At 46.8% G+C, this 21,980-nt stretch overlaps 1 protein-coding gene across 1 annotated transcript in view; it reads right to left on the reverse strand.

Annotated features, from left to right (window-relative positions):
• Positions 1–21,980, reverse strand: part of MGAT5B (alpha-1,6-mannosylglycoprotein 6-beta-N-acetylglucosaminyltransferase B) — a 164,842-nt gene that overhangs the window by 17,939 nt on the left and 124,923 nt on the right. The window contains exons 12-14 of the mRNA XM_075071713.1: positions 16,982–17,137; positions 15,230–15,376; positions 11,844–11,960 (exon numbers count right to left, since the gene is read on the reverse strand). Coding sequence (XP_074927814.1) covers positions 11,844–11,960; positions 15,230–15,376; positions 16,982–17,137 — 420 coding nt within the window. The remainder of the gene's footprint in view (positions 1–11,843; positions 11,961–15,229; positions 15,377–16,981; positions 17,138–21,980) is intronic.

Genomic DNA, 21,980 nt, shown 5'->3' on the forward strand with positions numbered 1-21,980 from the left:
CCTGCCCTTGCTCACACTTCAGTGAGCCTGGTCGAAGGCTATGGGACTACAAGGGTGTAACTTGAGGCAGAATCTGGCCCAATGAGGGCTGCACCCAGAGTCTTCTCCTCCTTCACAGGGAGCCTGTCACTCTTGGGACAGCCAATGTTCCTGTTGTGACGAGCATCACCAACAGCGTGGCTGTCAACAGGATTCCAGGCCTGTCAGATATTAATTAAACAATTATCTTCAAGAAATTGGCACTCTGCTGCGGTCCCAGGCTCACAATCAGAATGAGAAGCAGAAGGGGAAAAAAAGACAAGGAGCAAGTGCAAACGAGCCTGCAGAAAGATAGATAACAGACGGGACACAAGGGCTGGTGCAGAGGGGATGAGTGTTTCGATCTCAGAGTTAAGGGTGAGGAGAGAAGATGCTGTGGTGATGAGAGAAGGAGGATGTGGGCATGTGAGCAGTGGTGATGGTGAACAATCAGAACAGAAGTAGGAGAGGAGGAAATGCGATGGGTAGGGAAACATTGCCCTCACAGAACATCTCTCCTCAGGGGTGAAAGTAACTGAAAGGACTTATCGGTACTGCGGAGTCCTGAGCGGGGTGTGGCCTCAACCAGAAGAGGCAGGGCCTTTCAAGATTTAAAGGCCCTGGGGCTCTGGCTGTGGCTGGGAGACCCAGGGCCTTTAAATCACGCCGGAGGTACCAGCTGCAGAGGCTCCCCACAGTGGCAAGAGCTCTGGGCCCTTTAAATCACTGCAGGAGCCCTGCCGCTGCTACCCCGGGGTGGCAGGGCCTGGTGCTCCTGTCACTGTGGGAAGTCCCAGGCCCTTTAAATCTCTGCCCGAGCCCGGCTACTGGAGCCCCGGGGCTAGGGTGACCAGATGTCCGGATTTTATAGAGAGAGTCCCAATTTTGGGGTCTTTTTCTTATATAGGCTCCTATTACCCCCCACCCTCTGTCCTGATTTTTCACATTTGATGTCTGGTCAGCCTACCTGGGGCTCCGGCAGCGATTTAAAGGTCCAGAAGCTTCGGTCACTGTGGGGAGCCCCGGGCCCTTTAAAGCACCATTGGAGCTCCGGCAGCAGGACTTGGGCACTGCTTTAAAGGGCCCGGGGATCCCCACAGGGACCAGAGCTCTGGGCCCTTTAAATCCCCACCTGAGCCCGGCTGCTGGAGCTCTAGCGGTGATTTAAAGGGCCCGGGGCTTCCTGTAGTGGCTGGAGTCCTGGGCCCTTTAAATCACCACTGGAGAAGCCAGCCCAGTCCTGTACGGCATACCAGCTCTTGCAGGTACACCGGACCGGCTTACTTTCACCTCTGTCTCTCCCCCAGTCCAGGCCTTGCTTCCCACTGCCAGGCAGGGAACAGATGGTAAAGTGTTAACAGAAGAGGCATCAAAAATCACCAGCAAGAGTTATTGTGACAGGCGGCAGGTGAGGCTAAAGAGGGAATAAGATTTCTTAGCTTTGCTTGGGATGAGATGCAAATCTGCTCAGCTATAAAGAAGGATGAGGATGAAGAGAGAAGACAGAGACCTGAGTGTAGCAGAGAGAGCCTAGAGTATTAGGCCTGCTGCAAGACGTGAGGCCTGAACTGTGAACCAAAGTCAGGGCATGTGTTAAAGCAAATGCCTGTAAGTTCAGTGTCTTGGCACAGGTACTGCTGGCACTGCTAAAACTCATTGAATATGTAAGCACATTCCAGCAGGCTTGCACAAAAGTACACTCCAACCTAGCACAAGAAAAGACGGTTTGATAGAAGTGATGAACAGAGATATTTTGTCAGAAACAACAGGAGAAAGAAATGAGGGGAGGTAGCAAACATGCCATGAAACACAGAAGCTGGCACGTCTGCTGTTTAGCCCAGATTGTTTGTCTCGGTCTATAAACCTTGGGATACCTCGCCTTAAACCTTTGTCTGGCCTAAGGGGCAGCAGAAACACCAGCTGCTGACTGAGCTGGTCCATTGTGATGGGCGTACATGTTAGTGCACCTATAACCACTGAGCAAGGGTGCTAATATGGTGCTTAGTCAACAACAAACCTGGCTGAGCACCTTTGCCACCGAACCAAGTCTGTGGTTTTTCTAGGCAGTTCTATAGAGGTCCACTGAGCCAGCCACATGCGGAGAGCTGGGACAGCACGTGGTGAGAACTCCCAGGCAAGCCAGACTGACAACACCGAGGAGGTCCTAGAACCAAACCCCATTGATATTCACTGGACACATGACCTGCCCTGCTGTATGGGGGCCAGGGTCTCTCCATTTCCCCATTACAAGAGACGGGAGCGAATGGACTATAAGGCAGAGAAAGGTAGGTGCAGCATGGATGGAAGTAACCCATGAAATGAGTCTATGAATCTAACGCATGCTTAGATGGCCAAGGTGGTGAGTTCCGAGTGGTAAATCTTTAAAGATTTTTACTGCAGTAGAGTGAGGTGTGAGTGTGTGAAAAGGTCATACGTGGCTGGGACTCTCTGGGAAACCTCGCCAGGGATGTGACTGAGCCAACCCTACCTGCAGTGCATGACCAGAGAGGAGGGAGAGGTGGTGCTCCATGCTGATTGAGGCCTCACCAATTGCTGATGTGCATGTCCAGTGCTGGTCAGGATGGTTTTAGAGAACAGCTGTGTGGGGTGGCTTAGGGATCATTTGTGAAGCCCTGTCTCCAGCCTGCTAGCGGTACTTTGAAATGTAACCCACTGCAGCCACCGCGGAAACAAGCCACCTGTCAGGCAATCAACAGCCGTGGGCTAGGACTGGTGCAGAGAAGCAGCTGTGCTGCATCCTTCCTGACCCTACCCACACTAGATGAACTGGATTCTAAACTCTTACCAGTCGAGCATGAGCCAGATTGTCAGAAGAGCACTGCGCCCAGTGTGTCCCTGGCGTGCCGAGCTCAGCTCCACTGGTGGATGCTGAGCTCTCTTGTAAGCCTGCACACCCTCCAGCGCTCCACCGGGTCCATCACTGCACTTCAGTGGTGCAGCACAACTCCCCTTGCTTCATGGGGCTGTTTTCCCAGCACCAACAACATACAGTCACACCGCTGTGGTTTCACCCCACTCTGCAACAGCACAGCACCTCCATCACTCACCATCACTGCACAGGATGCAGTGGTGTGCCTGGGCTCATGGGAACAGAAGAGAGGAGCCCCAACTTATCCCTGTGCAAGTGTGGAGCCCAGTGCAAGGACACTGCCCCCCATCCCCAATCATAGGGCTGCTGGCAGCCAGTTCAGTACCTGGCACAGGCTGGGCAGCTCTGACTTATACGGTTATTGTGGGCTTTGCAGCAGCTGGGAAATGGCTGAAGTTTAGAATTTCCACAGGCACAATTCCCCCATTCCTGGCACAGGCCTCCCCAATGCACCTTGGAACGTCCCCTTTGTTGAGGGTGCTTGCCAGTGAGTGCAGAGCGAATGGAACCAGCCCCAGGATCCCTGGGGTGGGGGATGTGCAATTGGTTTGCACTGAAGGTGCAAAGGAGCAGCAGAGCAATGGTGAATGGAGTCCACCATTGTCAGATGGAGCATTTAGAATCCCAGGCAGGTACCTGAGGAATAAATGTAGAGATGGGATTTCTCTGTGGAGGGCTGAGTCTCCGAGAGGAATCGCAGCACCAAAGGGAATATTAAATCTCTCCCTCACAATAATAATAATTAAAGTCCAAACATCATCAGACAAATAAATAGAAAATAACACAATTGCCTACCAGCGCGTAACAGCAGACTGGGGAGATTTTAACCAGCTATTTTCATTGCAATGCTTAATATGCCACTCTCCCAAGCATAGCCTGAAATATATAATTTTTCATTATATTCCTGTATGTTTGACTTTAAAATAATGAAGCCTTCTCCCTTCACTACACCAGAATATTGGCTCTATTATATTGCTTGTGTGGAAACTATTTTTGACAATGTAAAAGCTGAAGCCCAAGAAAATGACCTCCAATGAAAAGCTCTTTCCTTCTCTCGCCTCTAAACTCCATGTAACAGCTGTAATTCATCACCAGGACAATTCTTCCAGCATCACATCTCCTGGTGGGCCGGTAATTTGTCTCCTTACTTTTCGCTCTCTTTTTGGCTACCTGTGACTGCCCGCTGATTTGCTCGCCTAAGTTTATGGTGCTTGATGCCTCCTCTGTTTGAGTTTTTTTATAAATAGGTCAGGAATCCTTAGCAACAATAAGCACTGGGGAAAACAAGAAATTGCTAAGCCTGGAACACAAAAAGTGCATCCATGACTTGTTACAGACGTTTCTGAATGCTGCAGTGCTGAGCCTGGGAGAAGGGGATGGGATTTTCCTTCTGAAACTTGAAAGTGAGCACAACTTGCCTGAGATGGGGCTTTGCCACAAACTGACCCAACGCTCAAACTAAAATTCAAACACCTGTCCAGAGAACAAAGGTCCATCTTCCAATAAATCTAAACTACTTCATGGCTTTGGAATGAGGTTGCCATCTGAATCTCAAATAATTTATTTGTGGGGGGTACATGTATAGCCACACGCACAAAAAGTCCAGCTGTCACCAGGACTTCATCCTAGGGCTTGGCTACCAAATGACCAACACAGTAGGTGTCCTTCTAGAATGATGTTGCACAAGTTTTTCCTGTAATATTCTGGCACCATGGATTGCCTTGCATCTTCCATGCAAGAACTTGTCGGCAGCAGCTACACTTAAGTGTGACTGGTCATAGAGAGACCCAGGCAGCGAGAACAAACTTTACTGGTGGTATGCTTGGTATCTAAAAAGAACACCATCACATATAACATTTCTACAAGACTTAGCTCCAACACATTCAGCTAAACCAGGGATAGGCAACCTATGGCACGTGTGCCGAAGACGGCACTCAAGCTGATTTTCAGTGGCACTCACACTGCCCAGGTCCTGGCCATCAGTCCAGGGGGGCTCTGCATTTTAATTTAATTTTAAATGAAGCTTCTTAAACATTTTAAAACCTTATTTACCTTACATACAACTATAGTTTAGTTATATATTATAGACATAGAAAGAGACCTTCTAAAAGCGTTAAAATGTATTACTGGCACGCGAAACCGTAAATTAGAGTGACTAAATGAAGACTCAGCACAGCACTTCTGACAGGTTGCCAACCCCTGAGCTAAACAGATCTAATAGCACTATCAGAAATAGCGCCATCTGGTGACCTTCAATAATGTTACACTCCTGCAGAGCAATGGTGACACCAGAGTGAGGTTGTAGGAGTGGGGATTGTTATATTTCTATCTCAAGCCTGGCTAAGTCACCCAAAACAAGTCAGGAAGAAACTCCTTGGATTTTGCAGTGAAAATAAACTGGCAATAAACTGCATCCTGATAAATGATGGTGTGCGAATACAAGCTGGCTAATGGAGAGACTTGCAGCTAAAAAATACGTTCCACACTTTCCTAATATTGCCACTCCATGTCAACAAGTGCTGTGGTTGCTCCACAGATGTTATTCAACCATGAATGGGAGGGGAGGTAGCCTGAGCAATCATGAGTGGAAGGGAGGAACCTACAAGAAAAACTCTGTGGTAAAATGCGGTCCACACGTCAAATGTTTGTGAACCCCTCAGACAGACAGACAGGATCCTCTAGATCCGGGGTTTTCACCTTTTCCATAGGATCCCACCATGTTCATGGCCCTAGAAACAGACCATCCTTGAGTGCGCACCAGAATCTTTCATGCTAAGTCCCATGACACTTCCATATATGTATCATGGCAACAGGGTACATCTGTTATCTCAGGAGAACCTGATGCCGAGGACTGAGCCAATCCTTCAGTGAGACACCACAGACAGGGCATGAGGGGACCTGTGGCTCCTTGAGTTCGTCCAGACACTTTCTAGAGAAACCCTGGGAGCTGTGACACAGCTACCCTAAGCCACCCACTCTCTTTCTTCTCCCCCTCTTCCCTCCCATGGGATTTTATTTTCTCTTCCTGCTGCAGCAAACATTATTTTAAAGACAAAACACCAGGGGAAAGCTTGCAGCAAAACCCCATAATAAGGCTTTTATGCTAGGTCAATTTTTAGGCTTAATTGTTTTGACAGCATCTCTAATAAACCAGCCCTTAAAAAAAAAAAGAAGAAGAGGAAGTTACTGTGAATTACTTTACATTCTTGCCCTGTTCCCAGAGAGTTTATATAACATCTTTTAAAAGGAGCCCTAACCTGGTAAGGGATTAGCCCCAAGAAGACACCTCCCAGTGGAAAAAAGCCAGCAAGTCTCCTCCAGAGTCATTGCACATTTTTAATAAAATTGTGACAGCTGAGCTGTAGTTTTTACTCTTTTAAAGCAAATTCAGTTAAATTCAACACCCACTGAGGGCAATGGGAGTCTTGCAATAAGCTCTGGATCACGCCCTTACTGCTGGTGAAAGACTGATAGCACCCTGATAGCCCTGAATGTCTCTCTCAATGGAACAGATTCGGGTCAAGTCATGTCAGGACAAGCTTACAAATAATGCCTTGCCAATGTGCCTCACTCCAGTGATGGGGGTGGGTCTCAGAGCCCAAGCTCCAGCCTGAGCATGAACAACTACACCAGGGGTAGTCATTGGGTGGACTGTGGGCCAGATCCAGATCAGCAGACACTTTTGAACAGACCCAAAAATCTTTATATTTACTTATTATTATCATTGTTTTTATTATTATTTTCCCTGGAGTCTGGATTTTGACTATATCTTGACCAAGAAATTTGGACCTTAAAAAATAATTGACTACCTCTGATCTACACTGATATTTGTAGCCCTGTAATCTAACCCCATGAGCTCATGTCAGTTGATCTGGGCTGTGAGACTTGCTGCCACAGGGGTATTTTTGTGGTGTAGAAGTATCCTTAGGAATTCAGGAGCCTAAATCCCATTGGCTTCCAGTGAGACATAGGCTCCTAAGTGCCTAACTCACATTTGAAAATGGGACTTAGACTCCTAAGTCTCATAGGTACTTCCGAAAATGTTGCCCGGAATCTTTGTCTTACTTGAGTGTGTGTGCATGTATGTTGGGATTCCAAGGAGCCCAGCAAAAGCCTTTAATGAGGAACCTTTGTGCACCCAAAACTTCTCCCACAGTCACCTGCTACCAGACCAAATCCCATTCTCATTTACACCAATGTCAATCCAGAGTCACTCTGCTGACTTCACTGAAGTTACTTCAGATTTACAGTGGTCTAAATGAGAGGAGAGGTGGGCCCGGCTTTGAAGTGAAGACAAGTAATGTGTTCATCTGTTTGAAGAGATTGTATAGTGTGAGGAGCACAAGGCTTTTGTCTTCTTTGTTTCCCCTTGCAGAGCTCGGAGTCAGTTTATTACTCATTAAGGTGAGAGACGAAGAGCACTAGTTTACGCTTTCTTCAAACAGTTCTGCCAAGGGACCCAAGTCTTGACCTGTAGCATCAACTGCTATTCCAATCTGAGGCCATATGCCTATATGACAGTACCTGCATCCCTCCCTGCAGCACCATCTGTTAGTCAAGTCTTGGGTTGCACAGAGCTCTGCCACTCCATGTGAATCCTGAGCCATGGCAGCATGGATCTATCCTGGTCTTGAGCTTCCCTCAAGCAGAAATTGAGGCCAGAACAGGCAGCAGCTCTGTAATACACACTAGGATGAAAGACTAATAAATTCAATGCCAGTTGTGACTTCAGTGGTGATTGGCATCCATGGGCCTGATTCAGTGTTGTCCTGCACCTTGTGTCATCATTTACTCCAGTGCAAAATAGGTGCCCAATCAGGATGGCAGCATTTTACACCCACCAGGCACTGGGGTAAATAACTGCACACGGTGCTGAGCAACAGAGAATCCATGTTTCAAAAGGTGAAAGGCTAATGCACTCACCCCCTCTGGCAGCTGATTGAGTGGGCCCAAAAAGGAGAGAATAGGCATTGTCCCATTTTATTTCTGGAGAGAGGTGGAGCCCCTGGCATTGCTGGGTGGAGATCTGATTACTTTCTCTTTTTTTAACACCCGTAGTTTTTTGCTGATTTGACACAGCTCATGGAAAGACGTGACCTCCATTAATCCATCATGTAACATGCAAAGGATGTGATGCATGTGCCCTTTAAACACCAGCTTGGCAGCTGAGACCCTCTCTCTCCGGGAACATTTCACCAGCGCAGATGGAACAGAGTCGGTCAACGCTGCTCACTTCAGTTTTTGTTGACAGCTGACAGGAAGCCCAGCGGCAGGGATGTAATTATTGAAAATTTAATTTTAATTGAGATGAACCTAATGACAAATAATTGGTATATGGTGGTTTGATACATTCTTTGCAATATTTTGGAGGAGGAGAGATGAGACGAGACCAAAACAAACTACAGCTCGCAAGTGCCTGTAACAGACACCAAAGATCCCACACCTAACAAACTGCTGTCATACGGGGAGAGCTCGGGTATGAGCGCTAATAGTGTCATGGAGTCAGCCAGTTGTCAGCTCTGGTGCTCTGCTGCCTTTCAAAGAAATGCCACTTTGGAGTGCTATCCTTCAAGGAAGAGCACCGAATACAGGGCAGCGCCTGACGCTGCTGTTTGGCAAGCAGATAGTTTATCAAGTTCCCAGGGGCACTGGAAATCAGTCTATTAGATGTTCTAGCATCTAGAGCCACAACAAAAGATTCGTTTCTATTCCCTAGAGAAGCCAGACCCAGGCCCTTCCCCAGTACTTAGAGACAAGCCCCAGTGGCATTTCCTACTGGCTACTTTAGATGGCATATGATCTTCTCTCTTTCTCTCCATGCCCATCTCATTCTTGCAATCCCTTGTTCAGTCTTTCCTCGTACTGTAAAAACACCACGCCACTGAGCAGTAGCAAAATCACAAAGGTCCTTCTTGATTTATCTATGCCCTCTTCTTTAGTGACCCATCCTCTCCCAGTCTTTATTCAGGCCTAATTTGATGGAACTCCAAAGAGAAACTGCGGAACTGGAACTAATTTGCAAACTGGACACCATCAAATTAGGCCTGAAGAAAGACTGGGAGTGGATGGGTCATTACAAAAACGAATTCCCCTCTTCTGATACTCACACTATCTTGTCAACTGTTAGAAATGGGCCACCCTGATTACGTTGGCCTCATTAGCACTACAGAAGTGATTTCCCACCCTCCACCCTTGGTATTCACCCTTTCTTGTCAACTGTTGAGAATAGCCCACTTCCACCTTCATTGAATTGGCTTGTTAGCACTGACCCCCTACTTGGTAAGGCAACTCCCATCTTTTCATGTGCTGTGTAGTTATACTTGCTACTGTACTTTTCACTCCATGCATCTGATGAGGTGGGTTTTAGCCCATGAAAGCTTATGCCCAAACAAATTTGTTAGTCTCTAAGGTGCCACAAGTAGTCCTCATTGTTTTTATGCCCAAGGAGTGTTATTGAATTAGGAATGTAAACACTTTGAGATTTAGGGATATTTTTTAATCTGATAATTCACTTTCTAGTGAGCCATTTCCCCTGGGGGAATGGACGGGGCCATGGACATGGCTATGCACTACAGAACCAGCCCCCAGATCAATTGCCACTCATGCTGAGTAACAACTAAAGAGTTGCCATCTGATGGCTGGGCTGTGATGGGAGAAGGGGGGAGGGGCTCACAATACTTCCCTTGATGGTGCGGATCAGCCTGATTGATAGCAGCTTCACAGAGGAAGCAAGGATGGAATGAGCCAAAGAAACTGAACCGATCTGGGCTGAGGAATATTGGCAGGGGAGCTCTACACTGCAGCACAGCTTGCTCTCTGGATGGAGAACTTGGATCTCTGCTGCTCTTAATCTGACATGAACACGACAAATTCACTCAAAAGAAAGACAAAAAAAAAAGAACCCTTGAAGAATCTAGCAAATTCCCTGACTCCTGTTAGTCTGAGTCAGACACAGGCCATTTTATTAAGATGCTATTCTGTAGCGTATGTTTTTGTTGTAACAACAGGGACACCTCATCCTACCAAAGCAAATTGTGAGCAAAACGGAGATCAATCTTTCTCCCCTCTAGAAAATTGACTTTAATAATTTGGACAACTTGAAAGGCTCCAGCCGCTGGGAGGTAAATATTCATGACGGATACATTTTAAAAGTCTTTGAGAAGTCGGCTCACACAGCAGTTGCTGCGCATTTCAAAGGGTTTTTTTTTTTTTTGCTGAATTTCTTCAGCCCTTCAAATATTAATAGGGGGATTTGAGGCTATTTCCTATTGAATGTAATGAAATACAATAATTATAATTAAATGAAAGCAGAGCAGGAAAACGGTAGGTAAAGTACCTGCTAGCTTTGCAGCCGTTACATGGGGAGATACAAGCAGACAAAAATACTACCTGGTTAAAGAGACAGGCTGGCAGTTCCAGACGCTTGCTGTGGAATATCCTAGCACTGGAAGAGAAGAAAGGATGAGAAATTGCATCCTGGTTAATGAGTGGGTTTAACTCCCTGGCTGATGGGGAGTGGAGTGGAGAGAGAACAGGGGACATTACTGGAGAGATTTTCAGAGAGCTCAGCTTCCATGCAGGAACCTATGTGCCAGATTTTCAAGTGCTTAAGAGCCCGGCAGCTGAATGTTTTCATCAACTTACTTAGAGTTCTACATGGGAATTGAGCTCTTGGAAAATCTGGCCCCACAGATAGGGCTAAGCTTTGGTGGGTGAAACTCAAGAGGTGTGGAGTTTGCTCCAGATAAGTTACTACAGAGTCGAGCTATCCATACTGCTGGCCTGTCATATAGTAGATAGGTAAGGGTTAATTTTCTCTTGCCTGAAAGGTGTGAACAAAGGAACCAAACACCTACCAGAGACAGAGACCATCAGAAACTGGACTTTTAAAAGTCAGGGGTGTTGAATTGTGTTATCTAGGTCTTTTGTTTCTCCCAGCTTGGAGGAAACACTTTTCTGCTAACATCCTATTTCTCTTTCTCCTACAAAGTGTAAGTACAAGGCAAATAGGCTGTTATTATGACTTTGTGTGTGAGTTATATCTATATGTTGTGGATGTGCTGGACTGGTTTAAATTTGGCTATCTAAATCAGACTTTTATTCATATTTTTTTATAAGCAAGAGCCTGTATTGATCTCTTAATGCAGATTAAAATTGTTTGTATTTTCTTTCTTTTTATATAAAGTTTTTTTTAATAACTGGCTGAGGTTTTTGGGGTTTCTGGTGAGGCTACAGGAAGAGGGGGTGGAAAATCTCTTATATTAGCTTTACTAGATTTGAAATGCATCGCCTCAGGGGGAGGTGATTTTCCCTCTTTGTTTTGCCTTCAAGGAGTTAAGATACTGCATCGCCAGGCTCACCAAGGAAAAGAGGAGGGGAAGCGGGGGAGCAGATAACGAGGAGACAAGAGGGAAGAGCTTGTTTCCCGTTGAGATAGGGAGACCCAGGGGTTCTTGGGTCTTGGGGGTCCCCCAGGGAAAGGTTGGGGTGACTCGGGGTAACTAGGAACCCTAAATAGTCCTAGTTGGTGGCAGCGAGATAAAATCCAAGCTGGGTATAAGCTTGGGGGAGATTCACAGTAAACACTCAGATGTTGAACTCTAAGTCCAGATTTGAGACAGACGTTTATTACAGGGCCTGATTCTGATTCCACTGAATGAGGTTTTCAAAAGAGCCTAAGCAACTCAGGAGCACAAATCCCATTGAAAGCCAAGAGAAGTAGCCTCCTGTCCTGAGACACTGGGATTTCTACTTGCATATGCAAACAATTTCAGAGATATGACTAACCGCTAATGCTGGGACAGTCACAGAGGGACACATGGGTTGCTAACAACTGCTTGTTCTTGACTCCTGCAAATCCCCAGCCCTCTGTTCTCTCCTTCTCAGCAACAGATGAGCTTATATCAGTGTTTCAATGAATTCTGCCAGCAATTACCTTGGTCCTCATGATGGTTTTGATAGCGGCTTCAAACTCCTCTGAGTTGTTGTAGTCCACCGTCCACACATGAGGCTTCCCTATGAAGTCCTCTGCATAGGGGTGTTGGGAGGACACCTGAGAAAGGAAACAAAAATGAACTATGTGGCATTCCCTGCAGGAGGAGCTGTGGTCACACGCAGTGACCTCCCTGCAGCTAGGCAATGCAAAAGGTGAGCTGATGGCAGCAGGAACAGTGATGAGAGCCAAAGGTGGCTACTAAAACCATTGCATGCAGAGATGGATCCAAAATGGAACCTTTAATCCAAACCCACCTGCTCTCTGCCTCTAGGCTGATATTTTAAAACCGCCTAATGGTTTTGGATGCCTAAATCCCATTAAAATTAAATTTGCAAAACTAAAACTGAGCATTCCTGTTTTCAGTGAACACTCTTCCCCTCACATTTCCAGGTCTGGGGATTGCTTTCCATCAGCAGTCACTTTTCCTTCCTGTAGATCGGGGTCGGCAACCTTTGGCACGCAGTTCTCCAGGGTAAGTGCCCTGGCAGGCTGGGCTGGTTTGTTTATCTGCCGCATCGGCAGGTTTGGCCGATCGTGGCTCCCACTGGCCGCGGTTCGCCACTCCAGGCCAATGGGGGTGGTGGGAAGCGGCACGGGCCAAGAAAGAGACATGCTGGCCGCTGCTTCCTGCAGCCCCCATTGGCCTGGAGCGGCGAACCATGGCCAGTGGGAACCATGATAGGCCAAACCTGTTGACGCTGCAGGTAAACAAACTGGCCCAGCCCGCCAGGGCGCTTACCCTGGCTAGCCGCGTGCCAAAGATTGCCGATCCCTGCTGCAGATTAATCTTCTTTCCCCTCTACCCCATGCATTTCTCCTTCATTTGAGTCTTTGCCGTCTGTCAATTCAGCCTCATTGACATTGCTGCAAGGCAGCCAACAAGCACAGGTCGTGTCTTAAGAAGCAGGGCAAAGGGTGGAAGTTGACGCCAGACTTTCAAAGGGGTGCACAGGTCAGACGAAAGAGTCTTGATGCAGAGAAGAGACATCTTCTAAACAGAAAGGAGGATGAAAACTGGCAATGGTAACAAAGGGGTTTTGAAAGCAAGAAGGATGTGACAAAGAGCATTTTATATAATGAGCATTATGCTTTGCCAGATGTGATCATGCGCTCCCAGCCCTTTGCCAGGGGAGAGGAGACACAGTATCCATTAGAGGTGGGGGCACTTGCACACAGATTGATTTTTTTTTTTTTTTGCCAAATGGCCTTAGGTGAAATTCTCCCCTCTGCAGAGGCGCCAGTGAAATCCCAGGAAGCCCATAGGCTTACGGGGTGTCTAGTCCTTGGGCTGGCCTTCTTCCTGGGGGACAGAGTTTATCATTTGTGGGGGGATTTGCATCATGGGCATTTCGGGTTTCTGTGTTTCAGCTGTTTTCCGGAGGGAGGCTGGTTTTCTAATCCACTCATGGCACTGCTTATGCAGCTGCGCTGTGAATTGAAGCCCAGCTACTAACTCAAAGAAGCCACAGTGGAGGCTTCTTCACAGCAGACTAAAGACTCTGCCCCTTGCCAGCTGCAGGTTGCAATGCAAAGCGAACCTCTGGGTTACAGCATTTCCCAAAGATGCAGAGCCAAAGTAAACCTGACAGTGCATTGAGAAGAAGACAGCATCAGCTGAACCAAAGGGCAGGACCATCCTCGAGCAAACCAATGGACTCAATCCAGGGTAAGCCCCATTCTCCTAACATATGGACCAATCAGCTGGGCTAATACACAAAACCAAACCAAATATCTACCCGAAAGACCTTCAACTTTCCCATAATCTCAGCCCTGCCCAGAAGGCTGATGTCTCATCCAGACTACCCGCCATATCGGCGGGTAGCGATCAATTTTTCGGGGATCGATATATTGCGTCTCATCTAGACACTCTATATCAATCCCTGACACGCTCCTGTCGACTCTGGAATGCCACCGGAGCGAGTGGCGGTAGCAGAGTCAACACGGGGAGCCACGGACATCAATCCCGCGCTGTGAGGAACCGAGGTAAATCGATCTAAGATACTTCAACTTCAGCTACGCTATTCACGTAGCTGAAGTTGCATATCTTAGATCGATACCCCCCCAGTGTAGACCAGCTCTGTGATACATATAATAAAGAGAGGATGGTAATTAATTATCCCTCTCTTCTGTTTCTTTGCTGTCATCAGCACACTTCTCTCTAGTGAGAGCAGCTAAGGATGGCAAGCTCGGCTATTTTAATGACACAAATTAAAAGAAGGAACAGCGGGAATGATTCCAACACCTTCCATCTCACACACAAACACACCCAAGCACCATGCACACACTCTGTAGTGGTCGCTCTGTTCACAGCTTTGCCAAGTCGCTGAGTGCGAACTGGGGCCCTCACAACAAAACTTGCATTACGCTAACATCAGCAAAACACAAAGAGGACGCGGGAGGAGAATTAATTCTACCGGAGCTAATTACGGCAGCCCTGCACTGCCTCTGCCTCTTGCCGAAACGAATGGCATGCAAGTGTGCAGCTAGCACACTGTAATGATGACAAACGGGCTGGCTGCCAAGGCAACGGAAGCGCCCAACTGTCTGGAGAAGAGTGGTTGCAGAAGATGCAATCCAGTCTGAGAGCCAGTGAAAGGGGAGCTGTCAAGGGTGGGGCAGAACACGTTAAGGCGGATTCTAACTCACTTGGTAAGGAACGGCTTCAGACTGAAACAGAAGCTGAAAAAGAGGTCTTTGATGTGGCCATCAGAAGGGCTTTCTCAGTGGGGATGTGGGAATTTACACTGTATTATCCACTTTATTAATAATACAAGGTTCAATTTTCTCAATCCTTTAACTTTTAAAGAGCTCCCGCTGCACTCGGATTAAATTCATAGCCAGCGGCAGGCCCAGGAGGAGAGTTTGCACACAAAAAAAAAGAAAGAAAGAAAAAATCAATCTTGTTTTAGAAAATCACAACCAGGAGCAATTCAAGTTCAGATCCCAATTTATCTAGGAGCCTATAATCCCAGGTTTGGGAATGGGAGGGTCAGGCTGCAGTCCGTCTCTTGGGTAACCAATTAGAACCTGGTCTGAGATTTTTGCAAAAGTCTCATTGGTCAGGTTTTGTTTTGTAGAGCTGAAATTCAAACCCAGGTCTCATTTTATGCATCATCTCCAGGTCTAGTGAGGGGAGGAATCAGATTGGGAGGGTAAGGTTCTAATCCCACCCACAGCTAACCACACCCCTGAACTGTGGGGAAAGTTTGCATCCAAAGCCTGATTTTTTCAGCTAGTTCACTCCTTTGGTTTGAATCCAAAAGCAAATGCCATGGCTCAGGCCAACCTGCAAAATTCTCATCACACAACATTGCAGAACCACTTGCCTCTCTTGATGTAGGCTTCCCCCTGAAAAATTCATGATTGAGGGAGCTGTGCGGTGGGTTGAAACGAGACTGCAGGAAAACACACCCGTTGGCTATCGCTTCCAAAGGGGCGGGACCTTCATAAGGGAATCCAAATCCGATGAAAAGCTGCAGGAAACAAAACCATGAACCCCGGCAAGCTTGAGTGAAGAACACCATTGCTCAGACCCATTGCAATCTCATGCATCAGCAGCTCTGACTCTCCAGTTCACTAATCTGAACCATCTCTCTGGTGCTCAGCTCCGCAGACCTGCAGGCTGATCTAACTGAACTCTAGGTGAAGCTCTTTGTAGTTCAATTCACAATAGCTTAAATGTGTTATAAAGTTCACCCCAAAATGATGTCTTTATCAAAGCTAAATTGTACACAGTACACCTTCACCCCTTCATTTATAACAGAGACTGTGTCATTAATAGCAATGGAAGTTGCACTTTATATCATGCTTGTATTCATCCTACTGTTTCCACGTTGAAAGCTGCTGGCTTGCTAGATATCTAATCAGAATCATGCCTAAAACAGTAGCAGATCTAGGTGGAAAAGCAGCTACATGCCCGAGCTTCTCATGTCTATAGACCTGGTTTTATTTCCTGGAAACAGGATGAAATGAGTTTGGGTATTTAGCGTGCCAGTAGGCATTTGCGCATCACGTAATTCAGACATTGTTGGCAGTCCTTACTCAGGAAAAGCCAAGGGCTGGAATATAATAGGGGGGTTGCATGCCGGTGGGTTGGCAGTGCTGGGGGTGGTCTGGGAAGTATGCACTTTGCCTGACTCTAGCAAGTGCTATGGTGCTGGGCTCAGGTTGTGATATCAGTACAGAGCATTTCAGGACCTAGTTATGCTACTAATCAATCAATCCACAGACCTCAAGCTCCTGGACAGAGCTAAGCAAATAGTGATCAAAGTGTTCTGTGAACATTCAGTGGAACCCAACGGCAAACTTTGATTTGACAATGGGTGTGAAGTAATTCACATTTACTTTCCACAAATGCTCAATCTCACAAGCTCTAGTAGAGCAACTGCTTGCAAAAAATAAATTTGAACCCCAAAGTATGAATATTTCTCAAGAGACAGTTCCAAATAGTATATTCAATTGTCAAATTTAAAATCCAAAATTTGTACCATCTTTGGATACTCACGTGGTACGGTTTCTCTTCTCTGATTGGATGTAATTAATCAACAGAAGGCAAACTACCAGTCCGACAATCAATTTGACCATTTGAAATTGGGGCTGTGTAAGCTGGTTTCTCAAGTCATTTATCTGAGTTCTAGCTATGTAAATCACATGAGTTAGTTACATATGTCACAGTAAAAGTTGCGTATCCGGTTGTAATATTCACAGTTCGAATAACCAGCAGACTAAGAGTTACTTGCTGAAGACATTAGTGAATGATTTTGAATAACAAATACATTTGAGAATGTTGTGAATTGACCACGGACAATTCGTAAAAGGGGGAAATTAATCAGATAAATTCGCTGTTGCGATTTGTTCAGCTCAGCTCCTGCCTAATTACTGCAGTTGATGTGGCCTGCAAGCAAGGGCTTCAGTGGCACTAGCCTCAGCCTCCTCCAGTTAAAAGAGCTTCAGCTAATGAATTACATTTCTCAAGGCAACTTTGGTCCACCTGCCCAGCAGCTGGTTATTTTATGGAGGAGTAACGTTGGACTTTGTCAGAAATCCACATGAAAGGGCCACACCCCTATTTTAAGTACCTTGGCTTTTCTCAGAAGCTGCTGGAACTCGTGCTGTGGCAGAAGGCCATGGTTCTTGACAAAAGCTGGGACCTCCGGAGGACGCTGGGTTTCATAATAAACAGTGCCGTGGATTTCCATGTACTTGTTAAGGATGGCCAGGAACTTTTCTTTGCCCTGGGGCAGGAAAGCAAAGAAAATCAGCTGCATGTTAACTCCAAAAGAGATATATTTGATTCTCAAATGCCAAAATAAAGGGGTATTTCCTTATTCTGATCTCACCATCCTCGTGCCTTTAAGGGTATGTCTCCACTGCAGTGTAGGTTTAAACTCAGGCTCAAGCCTAACTCTCTTTTCATCTTCACAGAAATCACGCTGACCCAAGGTCCCAGGATCCCCAGGGCTGGAGGGTCCAAGTCTGAGTCAAGCCAGAACCCAGCATTCCAGCCCTATTGCTTTGCAGTGCAGATGCAGTCCCGCTGCATTTGTGCTCTGGGAGTCTGCCAAAAATATTCCACAATCCCATGGGCTGACTTTCTTTGTTCTCTAGACAATCAAGTTTGGTGGACAGTCAAGTTTTCCTGCACTGACCTATGAAGAAAGGGCTAGAGCGGCAACATTTTGGGAGGGCATTAGGAAGCCTGGAATATGGTTAGTTGGACTTGGGTCTGGGTACTGCAGTGTGGACGCTAGAGCCCTGAGCTTGGGCCCAGATTGGAAGATTCTTAACCTAGCATTGACACTCAGTGTCGACACTCAAGCCCTAGGTTCTCTAACATCTAACCCAGGGTCTGCTGACTTGAATTCCACTTACCCTGGATTTACAGTGCAGTGTAGACATACACTAAACAACCTCCTCTCTAGCAGCGAGGGAGTCTTTATGTACAGGAACTTGTTATTCAGTTTTCAGAGTGGTAGCCGTGTTAGTCTGTATCAGCAAAAACAATGAGGAGTCCTTGTGGCACCTTAGAGACAAACAAATTTATTTGGGCATAAGCTTTCATGGGCCACAGCCCACTTCATCAGATGCATAGAGTGAAAAAAACAGTACATATGCTATTATATATATTCTGCTTACAGTTTTTTTCACTCCATGCATCTCGTGAAGTGGATTTTAGCCCACGAAAGCTTATGCCCAAATAAATTCGTTAGACTCTAAGGAGCCACAAGGACTCCCTCACTGTTTTTACTGTTATTCAGGGGAACTCAGTCTGCAGGGCAGGAAATCCCTCTACAGGGAAGGCAGACTTTTAGGATTCCTGGATTATAAATCAATTTCACTCTCATTTAATCCCACTGAATGATGCTGAGTTGCTCCTCTTTGACCTGGGTATGAGTAAGGGCAAAATCAGTTCCCTGAATCAGATGCGACATACCTGGGCTTTGGATATAGTCAGCCCCACAAAGAGAGTTTGCCTAAGAAATGTCATACTAGAACAGACTAATGGTCTGTCCAGGACAATACCCTGGCCCTGACATTAACCAGTAGATGTCACAAAGTCTCTATAATGCAACCTCTGGTTATAATACTGTATCAGTGGCAAGTGGTGGTGAAAGTATGTGTTCCTGACCTCATCCAACAATCATTTATACACTGAAGCATGGAGGTTGAGATCCCTTAAAATCTGTATACCATCTTGTGCAAATGCAAGTGCTATTATTCATATAAACACCTAATCCTCTAAAAAAAAATCATAAGATAATTGCCTTAATAAATTACCACATCAGTGAGTTCCACAGGTTAACTGTGTTTATAAAAATAAAAAGTATAGTCCTGGCTGTATACAAACTATTCATCTTTCTTCCCAGGACCCTCCCCTTCTCCTCCCCTGCAGAATGGCTAACAGAAACAGATAGATTGGATGGAGAGTCAGGTAGAAACAAAGGTGTTATCCATGTGAAATGCGTCATTGATCAGAAAGCTCAACTAGTTCTTTCTCCTTTGCTGAAGTTATTTCAGCAAGACAAAGCAGACAGGCACTTTCTGTTACTGCTGCACCCTATGACCCAAGTGGCCCGCCACTCCAGCTACAGAATGGCGTCAGTTTTCCATCTACATACATTCATGGCAAAAATGCAAAACTTCAGCATGTTTTATTTTTTAGAAGAATGGGGGGATGGTATGAAGCTGATTAATCCTAGCGTTCATTTGATGTTACCCTTTAAGGATTGCAGATAGCTGTTAAGGACTTCATTATTGCTTTATCAAACTAATAGCCCTGCAGATCAATACAGCACCATACAAGAATCCCAAGCATGGATTTCACTGAGATTATCTTTCCTGCTAGCAACAACAAAAGAGAAACAGCTTTCCCTTTGAATTTAGCTGTGATCAGCACTACACTCGGCAGTGCAGTCATCTCTCTCTCCTCTGCTTATTTCCCTCTCCAGGCTCTTTACAAGCCTTGGGAGGAAAAAGAACTTCTCAGCAGCATTAAAAGAAGAAAATAAGCCACAATCTACCTGATTGGAGGGCAGAGGCGAAGGCAGCTGTGAAGGGCTGACGAATGTGGAAAGCAGGCCGCAGAATGCAGCTGTTCCAATCCACAGAATCCCAGACATGCTCTGCTGATTAACCCACCTGACCTGGGGGCTCAGGGATTTAATGGAAAAGAGGCCATTTATTCACCCCTACTGTCAGAAGCAGCCTCATGGCTGTCAGTTGTATTCAGCTGAAAAGGCGGCTACCTGGGCACGGGAATGTGTTCTTCTCCCAGCCACTGTCTAATCCTGTGTACTCCCACAGACACGAACTTTTACTGAGAGAGGAGCATGAGCCTCTGAGTTGGGATGCCAAGTCTCCCAAGAGGGGTTGGCTAGGGGTTTGGACCCAGGCCCATCTCCCTTTCTATCCATCTGGCATTCATCCGTGTCTCTTCTCTTCTGGGGGAGGTCTTTGCTTTACACCACACTTTGCCCTATCTTTCTCTCTCCCAGGCCCCCACTGTTGCCATCTGGCACACTGGCTGGGACCTTCCTTGGAGGGGTTTGGACTCCATACTGAACCTGCAGCTGGAGAGAGGCCGAATCCTTTTTCCCCTTATTGTGCCCTCCCTGCCATTCCTGACGCAAGTTTCCCGCCACCCCCATTCTCCTCCACGATGCTGCGGCAAAATGGCCAGCAAGTGGTGCTGTTAAGTAACACAGAGCCCCGCTCACCACCCCACTCACTCCCTGTCTGAGAGCTGACAGCGGCCTCCTCTTCAAAGCTCGGACCCTCTGGTATTTCAGGGAACGTCAGAGGATGTGTGGGATTCAGGGTATGGCTACACTGGCACTTTACAGCTCTGCAACTTTTGCGCTCAGGGGTGTGAAAAAACACCCCCCTGAGCTCTGCAAGATACAGCGCTGTAAAGCCTCAGAGTAATCAGTGCCGCAGCACTGGGAGCACAGCTCCCAGCGCTGCAGGCTACACCCACCATAGAGGATGTGGTTTACGTGCAGCGCTGGGAGAGCTCTCTCCCAGTGTTGGTGCTCCGACCACACACACACGCGCTTTGAAATTTCAAGTGTAGCCATACCCTCAGTCTCTCCTCCTTCTGTCCCTACTGCTCCCTGAGGCAGCTTCTCTTTCTCTGTGTGTATTTGTGTGTGTCTCTCCCTTTCTCTCTGGCTATGGACTTCTTCTCTCCAACTGGACATCCTAGATATTTCCCCCATCTTTCATTCTCAGTAGATTCCCCCATTCTTCATCCTCTGTTTTGGACCCACTAGCCCTGTGTGTGGCATGAAGGATGCATGCAGCTCAGCAGCCATTGTCCTTTAGTGCCAATTCCAAAGCTATATTGAGGCAAAACTCTCCAATATGAAGTCAGGGCATGTTATTCCCCAGGTAAGCCAGTGAGGCCCAAAGGAACCCTCCACATTCTGTGGACTTCTGCCTCTCTCCTTGGGAGCAGGTCTCAGTGCTGCAGACAGATGGGAAAGCGTTGTCTCTCTATCCACTCATTGCAGAACTCTTCCCATGCTGTAAGGGCTAAACAGCAGTCCCAGCTCAACAGGCTGCCTGCTCTCTGCTGGCAAGTTTATCATCCTCACAAGGCACAGATCAATTGAACGTCAGGTATTTAGAATCCTCATGCCTTGCAATGTGAACAATGAGCAACACAAAACGGCATATTTACCAACATTGGAATAGCTGGGACTGAGGTGTGATAAACAACAGAAGCCTAACAAGGAAGGAGCTGTATGTGTGAGTGCTACATTTTATAAAGGACACTGTCTTTTTGTATGCAGCCAAACGGGACAGCACAATTCAGTTGGCAGCTGACTGAATGAGGAGCAAGTTTCTAATCCCAGCTCTGGTGGCCTTGGGCAAGTCAGTTCCTCTCAGGGTGACTCAGTTTCCCCATCTGTAAAAGTGTGTGTCGGGGGGACATTATCTACGGATTAGTAGCTGTAATGTTCATGAAAGGAAGAGTCTGATACCATTCGCAAAAGCCAGCTGTAGTATAGGCAGCTGTTAGGCATGTTCTCCCTCCAACAGTTCCTGGACTCTAACACCCCACGCTGTCCTGGCGGGGATCTCTAGGAGCACAGTGCTAATCATGCAAGGGGCTCTGCTGAGATCATCAACTTGTTTTGACCTAATCAGAACTGGAACGCACATGGCCTGATGTAAAGGACTAATGCACTATGCCACTGCACCAGAAAGCCTCTTCCATGCAGTACTGCGTTCTTGTTTACTGAGCACCAACAATGCACTCAGCTCTCTATAATACATAAAATAACGGGCCAGATGCACATTGACACCAGCTGAGGATCTAGCCCAACTGCCATCCCTGCCCCACAGAACTTATAGTTGAACAGACAGAAGCCAGGATGCCCTGGAGAATCCAGGGACAGCCAGTATTTAGCAACTAGGAGCCAATTCCTGCTTGCCTTACATGAGCCCACTTCAGCAAAGCGTTCAAGCATGTATGTAAGCCGCTCGCTATTCAGCAAAGCACTTGAGCGTGTTCTTAGCATTAGGCATGAGTGTAAGTGCTTTGTTGAGAAAGGAGGAACTGCTGAACAGGGG

The sequence above is a fragment of the Chelonoidis abingdonii genome, chromosome 13 (assembly GCF_003597395.2).
Source record: "Chelonoidis abingdonii isolate Lonesome George chromosome 13, CheloAbing_2.0, whole genome shotgun sequence".
Taxonomy (NCBI): domain Eukaryota; kingdom Metazoa; phylum Chordata; order Testudines; family Testudinidae; genus Chelonoidis; species Chelonoidis abingdonii.